Genomic DNA, 12,886 nt, shown 5'->3' with positions numbered 1-12,886 from the left:
CGATTGATTTAAGTTTGATACTGGACTATAACTTAGCCACATGTTTCAGGCCAAGATAAGAATAAGAAACTGGGGAAGACAGTGGAGGAGACAACTGATGTAGTGAAGTCAAAAATGAGGGTAGGGGTGCAGCAACCATAATATAGCAGCAACTAAAGCAGACACATGTACATAACATGAGACATTCATGTACAAACACACAGAATCCTGTAAACACATTAAACATGCACATAACAGTACCTTATATCTGCAGGAGTACAACAAACAGGAGCACATAGTAATCCACAAGTTGTACAAAAAAGCACTGCCATTTTATTTGCAAATGTCAATAAACCTGGACAGAATGACAGAATGCTAAGGGGTAGGAAATGGGTAAGTTGAGTTGGTCAAAAAACTACAAAAATAATTTTAGAGACAAGTACAACACAACACAACACAAATGAGACATTTCTTAACTCATCTATATGCCCTGCTCTGAATTCAGTGGAATTATTAGTAGTTTTAAATGAAAACAAATTCTATAAGTGCAGCTGTGACAGCATTTATCATAATAAACAATCCAGTGGAGCAGAGAGCATCCAGTGTCACTGTTCTCCTTCCAGCAACTTTAAATAGAATTCCCATACATGTACAAATGCAGGATGGATTCACTTTAATGTTTCCAACGTAGTGGTGCACCACACACTTGAGTGTTACCTAGTGCTGAGCTTAGGGAAACTCGCTGCAGGATCTGATAGTGAGGAACTGTAATACCGGACTTTTTCATACGAAACGTTCACATGGCTTTCTGCCACTCCAATGAAAACATTAGACATTTTCATTTTGTCTCAATATCATCACGATACACAACTGTCTATACAGTCCCGCCCACTTTGGAACATGTGGTAAATACTGACCAATGGAAACATAATCAGTGCACCAGTCAGTGAGCCAGCTTGGATGACAGCTCCACACCAGAACAAGGCAGCATGGCCAGCTTCGTGCAACAGACTCCCGATTACAACCTTCAGATAAGAAAGTGTACCAGTGAAAATGATCCAGGAAATTACCTGCAATGTAGAAAAAAAGTCAACTGCCAGTCATATAAAATTTCCAGAAGAAACAAGCCCATCTGTATCACACAGTGTATGCCAAGCAATAAAACAACTATGCACTAAATAATTCTAAATTGCATCATCTTTCAAACCTTTACCTTGCAGTGTCTGTTGTTTACAAGCACATGCCTTAATAAAGTACAGTTGTGTAGTAACTTACCATAACAGTACATGTCCTACTGATCACTTTTGTAATACTCATTACAAATGGGTTGTCTCAGCTGATGTTCAGCCGCAGTACCAAAGCTTTAACTTCCCTAGATTGTACATCTGATGTATGACCTCAGCTCATATGCACTGGGGTATAAAGATGGGTGTACAAAAGTGGATCTTCAGACTACCTCTAAGCCAGCATCCAGAAGACTACTGAGAGATGAGACTGGTCAGCCTAGGACAGGGTGTAGCTTGAAATGGTAAGAAACTCCGCCATCTACATACAAGACAGCAAAGGCTAGAGACAGAGAAGAGGGGATGGAGGGTGGAATGGAATACTGCAACAGTGATCAGCAGGACATCTACTGTTTTGGTAATTTCTTGCACAAATATATTATGTATTTACAAAATCTTTGCTGTAGTATTCCTGACAAATAGGTGACTAACAGAGCTGAAGGAGGTAAGCGTGGTGGGTAGAAGAGGTGTCCAGTAGCCTGGGCAGGACTGAACTAGCAAAGGCTGCCCTGGATCTGCAGAAGGCATCAAGTTTGTACTGTTTGGTAAAGATGTGGACAGAGGACCAAGTAGCTGCCTCTAAAATAGATTTGGAGTCTACTCCTTTGTGGAAAACCCTGAGGAAACAATTGTCGCAGTGCAATGTGCTTTACAGTATGACAGCAGGGCCTTACCATAGTGAGTAGCAGAAAGAGATAGCCTTAGAAATCCAGGGTGCAATACTTTGTCTGCAGACTGGCTGACCCATCTTAAGAGGGCATAAATGATACGAAAAGCTGTTCAGTCTTTCTGAAGGTTTTAGTTTCGTCTAGGTAAAATATGAGTTGCCTGTGAATATCTAGAGAATGTAAAATCCCTTCCCTCCCTGTTTTGGGTATTGGGATAGAAGGTGGGGAGATGAATACCCTGTCTGAGAGACAGCTTGTTCACTACCTTAGGCATAAAGGATGGGTCAGCCCCGAGAGTCACCCTGTCTTTGTGAAAAATAAGAAAGGGAGGAAAGACCTTGAGAGCTTATAGCCTCCTGCTTAGCAATTCTACCATGTAGTTAACATCACTGACCTTCCTTACCACTTTGAAGGGTCCATCCTAAGCTGCCTGCAGCTTACTGTGCCTGACAGGAATGAAATCCATCATCTGCTGCCCCATAGCATACTCTCTGGCTCGAGCATTGCTGTCATACCAGACCTTTTTCTGCTGTTGGGCTACTTCCAGGTTCTCCCGGGCCAAGCCTATGGGCTCCCTGAGCCTTGTTCGGAGGTTTAGGACATATGCCACAACACACTCCTTGTGGGATTCACACTCACCCTCCCACTCATCACAAATGAAATCTAAAAGTCCCCATCACCGTATGCCCATACAGCAACTCAAAGGGTGAAAATCCTGTGGATTCTTGGGGTATCTCTCTAAGAATACAACAGATGGGGCAAATATTTGTCCCACTCTCTCTCAAACTCATCTGCAAATGCCCGTAGTAGCATGGTCTTTAGTGTAGAGTTTAAGCTCTCCAAAAGACCATTAGTCTGGGGGTGGTGGGGATGGTAGGGGTGGTCTTTAGGTGCTTCACCCCACAGCAATCCCACAGGCAAGCCAGCAAGTCTGACATGAAATTGGCACCTCTGTCAATCAGTATTTCTTTTGGGAAACCTACCCTGCTGAAGATCTCTAGCAAACCATTTGCCACCTTCTCTACCTCGATGGTGGACAGAGCTACCACCTCAAGGTATCTAGTAGCATAATATACTACTACTAGGATATACATCTTTCCTGTGGCACTTGGGATACTCAGAGACCCCACAATATCCATAGCTACCCTCTGAAATGGCTCCTCAATCACAGGCAAAGACATTAAAGGAGCTTTGACCTTGTCTCTTGCCTTGCCTACTTTTTGGCCATGCTCACAGATCCTGCAGTACCCTGTTACATCAATGGCAATACAAATTCTGCATAACATGTCTCCTGGTACCCTTTAAGCCCACATGACCTGCAAAAGGAATGTCATGGGCTATGGCTAAAACTGACAGATGATAGACTCTGGACACTACCAGCTGCTGTATTACCTCACCTTCTAGCTCTCCTTCAGGGGTCTACTATCTATACTGTAAACCTTTGTTCCAGTATACAGACTCCCCTTTCCCTTGAAAATCAGGTGCCTCCCTAGCTACCTCCCTCAAGCCTTCTAATGTAGGGTCTGAATGCTGAGCCTGTCTCAACTATTTGTGTGACTTTTCCCAGCTCACGTTCCACAGGAAGTCTGGTATCTTCTGACAGCTGTGCCTCATTGTCAACGTGGGTACTACCACTCACCTCTGTCCTTGCAGTTACTCTGTTGAAGGGAACATCATTACCTAACAGCAGCTGTGGCTCCTCTTCAGGCTCACTGCTACAGGGTAGTTCTCACACTGAATTAGACACATCACCAGTCCTGGTTTCAGGGGTGTGGTCTGTCTGGGTCTCCTGCAAGCTACCAGATCCACATGCCTGTCTCCAAGCCTGACTGCATGCACACAGATACTGCATTATCAAAAACACTCTCTATCAAGACATCTGCAGGGATATCCTCAAACACACCTACTTGTTTGCTTCCTCTTCCACCCTCCCAGTCAAGGTGAACCTGGACCAAAGGCATTTGGAATGGGATCCCTCCTAAAGCTATGACTGGAGTGGACTGCCCAACAAGTACTGCTCCTTCACAATGCAGGCTTCACAATGGTTATGGCAGACGCTGTTTCTCCCTTAGCAGTGGGCTGTTTTCCATCCACTAAGATAGGATATAACCTCTTGTGGCAGTTTGGTATGCCTGCTGTCTCCAGAAAACTTATCACTGGCATTGTTATCCCCACTTGCTGGCTCCCCCACCTTTTCTTCCCCACCTTGCCTCTGTGGACATCTATGTGTTACATGGCCCCACTGGTTACATTTAAAACATTTAACTCTTGATCCTGGCCATGTACATGAACTAGTGGCTTCCCCTGTTACTGGCAAACTCATTTTTTAACAGTATCGGAGTTTAAGCAACCAGTATTAGACTATTTAGAAACAGCAATTACAGCTTTACCATGGAGTAAGGGGTCAGGAACTGTACCCAGAGCTCTTGATTAGCATTGTACTGTTTACATACCCTTTCAAATATATGAATAAAACTATCAAAATTATCACCCTCTATAAATTGTGGCAGAAGCTTACAGACCTTCATTACTTCTGGGGTTCAGTTATTCCCTTCCCCATTACCTCCATGACCCTGGTGAAGGGTCAGCATCTCCCTCTCATGTTGATGCTGCTTCTTCTTTTCTTCAGCCTCCAAACACTGCAGTCTCTCTGATGATTCTAGCTCCAAATGTTTGGCCACCAGTTCAAGTCTCTCTAACTTCAGATAGATTTTTAAGTCCTCTGAGGAAAAATTGAACTGTCCTGTTTCTGAGAGCTGTACATTCCCAATACCTGACAGGTTGTCTTCCTAGTTGCTGGTCTGTGCTGCAGCTGTGATTAAGGCTGCAATCATTTCTGCTTTAGTCAGGTTGGCATGCGCCAGTCCTTTGGCTTGGCACATCTCAGCCAACTGGTTCCTTGTCAGCTTGCCATAATCCTCTACTGACATCTTTGCTTGCTCTCCCTGACTAAGCAACAAAAAGTAAACGAATAAAAATTTTGTGATCTAAAACTCTGAATGTCTACTTTGTGGCTGCTTCAGAGTACACCTTTTTTAGTGACAACTGCTTACAGGCTACAGGAGTTCAACTAATATCCACACCACTGCTCACCAATATGTGGCACGAGTGATGGTCCCAGCACTGCCAACCAATATGTGATGTCCCCACACTGGGCCAGCAATCAAGGAGCATGAATCTTCACCACTGACACTGGAGAGGGGCATACACTTGCAACACAAATGGACCGACTCAGTATTTCCAAATTCAGACCTCTGCATCAAGCACAATTTCCCTTAAGAGAGCACAGGGAACACACTCAGGCTGGGGTCAGGATTTCTTTATATCTGTCTCTCTCCAGGTCCCCAATAAGACTTCCCATGGGCATAAAGCATGCCAAGAGATGTATTATGCAGAACTTTTATTGGTCTGGGATTACCAGGGATGTAAACAAAGTTACCAGAATTTGTCAGATATTTGGTATGAATGGTTAGGCCTAATAAAGCCCTTCTGGTCATTAACCTAGTAAACACCTATGAACATAAGAAGTCCACTCATGGGGGTCCTACAGGGTGTAACATAAGCAGTTTGGTAGTATATTGTCCTGAGAATGGATGCATGTGATTGTGAGTGTGATGTTCATTTGAGTTGATACAGTCCATGCTTTCTGAGCCAACGTGCATAACTGGCAAGACCTGGTGCCTCCCTGCTTATGTACCAAATGGCTGTGGTGTTGCCTGTGAACACTTGGAGGGGTCCTAGTTTCCAAAGTAGGTGAATATCTGAAGGGCTTGCAGAACACCCCCCATTTTTCTGTAGACTGATGTGTTTCTCTTAGCAACTGGGATTGCCACTTCCCCAAGCCACTCATGCTCATGTGAAGTGCCTGCGTGTACTTGTTGAAGAGGAAGAGGAGGAGGAGGAGAGAAAGGAAGTCCTGGATTGAGGATGATCTGTCCCTTCCATCAAGCTAGCTCCTCCTTGATAAAAGAGAGGACAGGATCAGAGTGTCTAAGGGGTGGTAGTGCCAGGACCACACAGATTTCAGATACCACTGGATTTTCCTCATGTGAAGTCTGGCCAGGGAGATCATAGGAATGGAGGCTGACATGAATCCCAAGGTCCTTAGCATCTCCCTTTGGGGAGCAAAGGGATGTTGAAGAAAGGACTTGAAAGTATTTGGACACACTGAGGACCTTTTCCTGGGGAAGGAAAGCATGCCTTTTCTTTGCGTCCAGTCTGCATCCCAGAAACACCGGGTCCTGTGTGGGGACCATTTGTGATTTTTAGAAGTTTATGGTGAAACCCAGACCTGTCAGAAGGAGATGGGTGAAATGAAGATGCTGAAGAAAGGTTTCTGGAGAAGGAGCCTGGATCAGAAGGTTATCCAGGTTGGGGAAAATCTGAATTCCTTGAGTGTGACAGAAGGCTACTACAGGTGCTAGGCACTTTGTGAACACTTTTTGGGCTGTGGAAACACCAAAAGACAGTGCAGTACAATGAAAATGCGAGGAGCCAGAGATAAAAAAACGAGGAATCTCCGCAGGAAGGGCAGATACGGATGTGTAGGTAGGCCTCCTTCAGATCCAATGACACTAAGCCCATGGTAGAATGAAAGTAAGAAGTGTCTAAAGGCTAAAGGGACAGCATTTTGAAAGAGGGAACCTTCAGATAAGTGTTCAGAGTAGAAATGTCTAGGATGGGTCTCCACAGCACCTCTTTTCTTTGCACTAGAAAAATACTGGAATAAAACCCTTTTCCTTTGAATTCTTTTGGGACTTGCTCCATGGTCCACTGATTCAAGAGGTCTTGAATAATGGGGAGCAGAAGGATAATTTAGTTTTGAGCAGGTCAAGGCATGCCTCTCAGAGGGGGGAGTACTTTCCCAAAACATGGCATACCCATTTGTCTGTGGTAATATCTTCCCACCTGGCCAGGGAGACAGACAATCTTTGGAAAAGAGGGGAAGTGAGGGTGGCAAGAGGAGGGGGATGCCGCAGAGGTAGCCCCAGACTTGGGGATGTGGGGGTGGGGAGAGGAGGGGGATGCTGCAGAGGTAGTCCCAGACTTGGGGAAGTGGGGGTGGGGAGAGGAGGGGGTGCTGCAGTGGTAGTCCCAGACTTTTGCTACCAAAGGGTGCAGTTTCTCTTTGTGGTTTTTCAGAGTCTTTTCCTAGGTGGTTTTCTATGGTTCTGAATTGCTCTAAAGTCTCTTCTAATGAAGCAAGTACATTTGGCTGTGTAATTCCTACTGCGGCTAGGAAGAGAGTAGGATTTGCCTGTAGTCTTTCATGGTTTGACCTTGGTCTTAGACACGTTTAAACAGACTGACTGCCTGAGAGCCAAACAGTAAGTCTTTGTTTAAAGATAAAACTAGAATCTTGGATTTGAAATCCTCAGGAATAGGTTAATTGTGAAGCCATGGATATCTGCGGATAACAGATCCAGTGGCATCTGCCCTAGAAGAAGCGTCTACAGCATCATAACTGCACTTAATGTCGGGCAATCTGAGTGGCCTGGAAAAGTAAGCTCTGCAGCTGCTGCTCAGAGTCTGCCATGGGAGAATCCAAGATAATTTTGTTCAAAGAGGCCAGAACAGAGATCAAATATGGCGCAGTGGTGCAGCAGTAGCATTGTCGCCTCATAGTAAGAGGCTCTCTTGTTTGATTCTCAACTGGGGTGCCTTCTGTTTGGAGTCTGCATGTCTCCCTGCATTCGTGTGGGTTTCCTCTGGGTGCTCTGGTTTCCTCCCACATTACAAAGACATGTAACTGGAGTGTTCTCCCCGGGCCTCCACTGAAAATTGGCTTTGCTCCAAGTTGGACTTTCTGGGTTAACAAATGTAAAAAAAAAAAAAAAAAAACTTAAGTCATTTGAGTCTAGTAATTAATTGCCCTAAAATCCAATGTAGCACAGGTCTAAACCTTCTTTCTCCATCTATCCATAGCCCTACTAACTTTGTCTGTTGGTAGGGTAGTCGCACTAGGCAGAAGCTTAGAGGGCTTATATGAAGAGAGAAATTGCTGAAAAGTCTGCCACTGCATTCTTATACAGATGCTTTACATCATCAGGGACCTTGTAAAACCTGTCTGGTCTTTTGGGAGCTGGGGGTTGAGAGTCAGACATAGAAGAGGTGCACTGAAAAGCATCCCAGAAAAAACTGAAGGACAGGAGGGACCATAGAGGGGGACAGGGGCATCCATGTCCAAGAGGGAGTCATACCTCTTCTGGACATCAGACAGCTGAGTAGATTGCCAAACTATTTCATCAGATACTGTACAGTCTCACCAAAGAAAGCTTCCTCAATAGGTGATTCAGGTGAGATGGAGTTCCCTTCATTGGAGTAGACTTGCCCGGGGAATGCATCTGAGAGGAACGGTCTGAGTCATTGTCCTGCTCCTCATCAGAAGAGGAGGAAACCAGGGTGGGTTTCATGGGAGTAGCCTATTGTATGGGAGACCCAGAGGAGGGAGATTTTAAGGACATAACTACTTTATAACAACCCTTGTGAAAAGTCCATCAATTCTTTCTCCTTTGCTGCTGAGAAGGAGGCCACATGCTTAATCGTCTGTTTTTTTCTTTCTATGTGTGATGTCTTCCTGAATGTGGGCATGGAAGTTCAGAGGCCTGTCTGACCTCAATTAGACAGCCTGGGATCTCTTCTCTAACTAGGATTTTTGGGACACCATGGGGTCCTTCTGAAATAATTAGACATTTTCCTTGGATATATTGACAGTCTGCAAGGCCTCAGGAGCCATACTGGCCTTTGATGGGTCTTGGTAGCAGGCAACTGAGAAGAAGTCTGACATACAATGGGTTCTGTAACCTCAGAGTCAGAAACATTGGACTGCTGATCTGTTTGAGGCTTCTTAAGCTTTTTCTTTGGTGGAAGGGAGATATCCTAGGATGCAGAATCAGCAATCTTGGACTGGGCAAGGTGTTTAAGATGCTGGATCCCAAGGATGGTGTTAAGACAAGATAGCCTAGATCTAAGGGTTTTTGGAATGAATGATTAACAAACAGAGTAGGATTTGTGATAGTGTTCTGGGCCTAAGGAACAAGACACTTGATATGCAAGCCCCTTGTATGGAATATGTCTATCACACTCGCAGTTGCTTCTCCTAGCTGAGATCTACAACTTTCAAACAGTAAAACATAACATAAAAAGGATGATTCACCAACGGGGCACTTATCTGAATGAAATGAATACAGCAGAAGTACCAATGCCCAGTCAATAGTCTGATGGATGCAAGACTTGTGTTTGGGCTGGCAGCGAGATAGTATGTGGATCCATGTTAGTACATCCATCTTTTTACCCCAATGCATACAAGTTGAAGTCATAAGTTGGATGTACAACCTAGGGAAGTTACAGCTTTGGTACCCTGGCTGGATGTCAGTAGTGATAACTATTTGTCAGGAATACTACAACAGTGAGCCAAGTCAGGACATATTCTGGTAACATTCCACATTCCTTTAGCAGGTTGACTGCCTTCAGTGTTTTTTACTTTATCAGAGCAATTAAATAACTACCTTACTAGAAATTCTCTTCTCCCTAGGCAACTGTTGAGACCAGCTTAAGGAGTACATAGAGTTCTGGGACAGACCATCTCTGCATGTCTACAGGGTAGGGTTAAAGCTTGTGCAGAGAGTACACACAGTTCTGTACATCTACAGAGTAGGACTGAAGCTTGTGCAGAAAGTACATACAACTCTGGACAGATCTTCTCTGTATATCTACAGGGTAGGGTTGAAGCTTGCAGAGGGTTTGCATCAAAAGCAACATGAGCAGAGAGACAACAAAGAAACTTAACCTAAACCTCTGATGAAACAAGGGAAGGTAGAAATATGTTAGCAATTATAAAGCAACTTCACATATAAAAAGTGAAAGAGTGGGATGTTGGCAAAATGGTTAAGATGTTTACCTTACAAACACAAGGTACAGGGCTCGATTCTCACATGGGGTAATTGGCTAGGCTTAAATGGCCCATAGGAGCAGCTAGCCTAGTACTAAACTATGAACCTAAACTATGAACTTTAGAGGTACAGTGTGTATAGTTTACTTACCTAGGATAGAGCAAAGACATGTCAGAAAACGTATTCACTTCTCCACGGAAATTACAAAATTATATTTATTAAGCGCATTTGTTTCCTTCCTTAAAAAATACTTCATCAAAATGTATACCATTCAAACACCCACATGAATAATAAAATTACATCATCATGTATTAACAGTCATATAATTTGTTTAATCTCCTTTTCATCTCTAGTTCTAGCTTAATAACAATTGCTTCAGTTAAACCATGTGACCTTCCAGCTTCCAATCTGACATCTGTTGTTATACTGGCTACAGTTGCAAACACATACTTCTTAAAATGTCTACATAATCTAGAATGTTACTTATTTTCACCATTTACTGCTGCAGTATTCTTAACCAGTGAGATTCCCTGTCATGGAAGCCTGATGTCTGGCCAGTCCACCACAGCCTACTATTGCTTTAAGGTACGCCGAACATCACCCCTACACTACTCGCATACTGTAGGGCATAAAGATGACATTCAGGCATACCATCTTTTATTTATTTATTTATCATTTGTTGACCAGGAAAGTCCGACTAGGTTCCACTGAGCCTGTTTTCAGCAGAGGCCCGGGGAGAAATGCTCCAGATGCATGTCTTTGGAATGTGGGAGGAAACCCACGTGAACACAGGGAGAACATGCAAACTCCACACAGAAGGCACCCCAGCCGAGAATCGAACCGGTGAACCGCTTGCTGTGAGGCGACAACATTAACCGCTGAACCACTGCGCCGTGCAGAAAGCATCTTGAATCTTCAGAACTTATTTGTTGCTAATTGAATGTTTTTTCGTTCTCCAGTTACTGCCTATGTCTGGTTTTGCGGAAATTTGAGCCACTGCAGATAAGTACCCCATTAGGGATTGTTTTTTATTGTCTTTTCCATTGCTGATGGGGTTAACGTCATCCAAGAAGTGTAAATGCCAGTGCGAGAGACAGATTCTTTAGAAAAAAACACCACGATAAGTGTCTTTTTTTGCCTAGGAGCTTCTAACAACAGTATGTCCTGTTCAATTTATCAACCGTTCATACTGAAAACCCTTCTTAGTAATCTTTCTTCCCTTTCCTTGTATCCTGAAAACAAGCGACTTAAGCTTCTCACTAAAGATACCATGGAAGAAACTTCCTGCCCCGAGGGCCAGCCATTAGGAAAATGAAGGTGAAAAAGGTAAGGTAGGAATCTTCCGCTGTCCAGCTTCTGCTGGGTGTTTCTCCTGATGTCATTACGAACCCAGAGGCTTGCTAGGCTGTGTTGTCAGACTCCTTTTTCATGACCAGGTTGGAGGTCGGTGTCACATCTGCTGAGACTTTGCAGGCATCCATTTCAGACGTTCGGGGGAACCACTGTTGATTATTTCTGACGGGCCTAAGAGGGTTCCACAGATTCTAGTTAGGGAAGACATTCCTACTATAGTTATTGAATGCCAATCTGGGACTGAGCCTTCTAAGTTTTATAGGCAGACATCCCCTTTAAGAAGAAACAGAACACTTATGTTTTTTCTGCTCCTAGGGATCCACAAAGTGAGTAGAAGGCCTTTACTCAAGGCTTAATGTTTTAATGTCATTAAAACCTCCGCAGGGGCTTTCTGTTCCTGCCTTGGTCCTCAACTCCTATAAAACGCCCTAGAGAACAGGTTTCCTCTGAGGAAGGGTCGGATTATGATGAGGCATCCTTGGCTTATTCTACCAAGGTCTTTCTCCTTTGGACTATGGGTCAGAGGAGGAGAAGTCTAATGGTCTTATACTCCTTCTGAGGCTAAACAATTTCTTAAAGGCGTCCTTAATATTAGACACCGCCCCAGGACGCCTGGGATCTTAACTTTGTTTTGGAGAAGTTGACTCAGGATCCTTTTGAGTCTGCTGCTTCAGCTTCATTGCAACATTGTTCTTGGAAGACTGCTCATTAGTTCTTACTTCTGCCAGACGGCTGAATTGCAAGACCTTATGGCTTGTCCTCCTTTTCTGATATTTCACGAGGACAGGGTGTCCTTATGTACTAATCCTTCTTTCATGTCTAAGATGGTTAATAACTTGTCACTTAATCAGTCTATTAATTTGTCTACTTTTTCCCCTCTCTGCAATCTGACAGTGAGAGGGTGCTGCATACTTTGGACGTGTACAGACTATTCAGAAGAAAGGAGCCACTTTTGAGACTTTAAGTATTTTTCCTCTGTTTATTTGCTAAGTTTTTCTGCATAACCGCCTATTTTGAGCATTTTCTGGCTTGTTAAATTTGATTTCTGCATTAGTAACTATATTTAGAGCACAACCTAGAGCTGTTTACTGAATTTCCTGTTTGCACTTATTTTTAAAATCATTTTTTTCTCAAAACTTGCATTTTATCTGTCTTTGGCCTAGCACTCTTGTGTGGGGTCATTTACTGCACTGTTATAACTTGCTGATACTTGTTAACCTCTGCTATCTCTGAAAAAACAAAAAAAAAAAATCTTGCTTTTTTCCCACTTTTCTGAGATTTAAAAAAGTTCAGTTAAAGGCTTGCTGTTCTTGAACTGTTTGTAAGTTTCTGTGAAGCCATTTTTTGCTTGGGCTAAAGGAAAGTCTCTCTGTTGATCAGTGGCAGTGAAAAACATTGAGCAGCCTGCCTGCCCCTGTGGGAGTGGTTACTGACTTGAAACTATAGTTTTATTGGCCATTCTGGGTCAATTCCAAAACTCCTTCATCTTCCTCTCTTAAAACCCTCTTTTGCGAGGTTTTGCGCGTTTTTGAGCATAGTGCAACAACGGGCAGCGCCGCCTAATTGGGTTTAAACTATTCCTAGCTCCACAAAGTCTGCTCTTCACTTTTTCCCTTAGAACTGCTCTATCTCTCAATTTAAACACCATATTCTCATTCTAAGGCCCTTCACTGGTGCAATTAAGTAATCCTACAAGTTAGCACTATTAAAC

The 12,886-nt window shown here is 43.6% G+C and overlaps 1 protein-coding gene across 1 annotated transcript in view; it reads right to left on the bottom strand.

Moving 5' to 3' along the window:
* Positions 1–289: 289 nt before the first annotated feature.
* The window catches only part of SLC52A2 (solute carrier family 52 member 2), a 397,740-nt gene continuing 385,143 nt past the window's right edge, over positions 290–12,886 (bottom strand). Inside the window, exon 5 of the mRNA XM_044067714.1 lies at positions 290–1,049. Within this exon, the coding sequence (XP_043923649.1) occupies positions 837–1,049 (213 nt within the window). The 3' untranslated portion in view covers positions 290–836. The remainder of the gene's footprint in view (positions 1,050–12,886) is intronic.

The sequence above is a fragment of the Protopterus annectens genome, chromosome 3.part1 (assembly GCF_019279795.1).
Source record: "Protopterus annectens isolate FY-2018-M chromosome 3.part1, PAN1.0, whole genome shotgun sequence".
In the NCBI taxonomy this organism is placed as follows: Eukaryota; Metazoa; Chordata; order Ceratodontiformes; family Protopteridae; genus Protopterus; species Protopterus annectens.
This window is presented reverse-complemented; position numbering and strand designations above follow the sequence as displayed.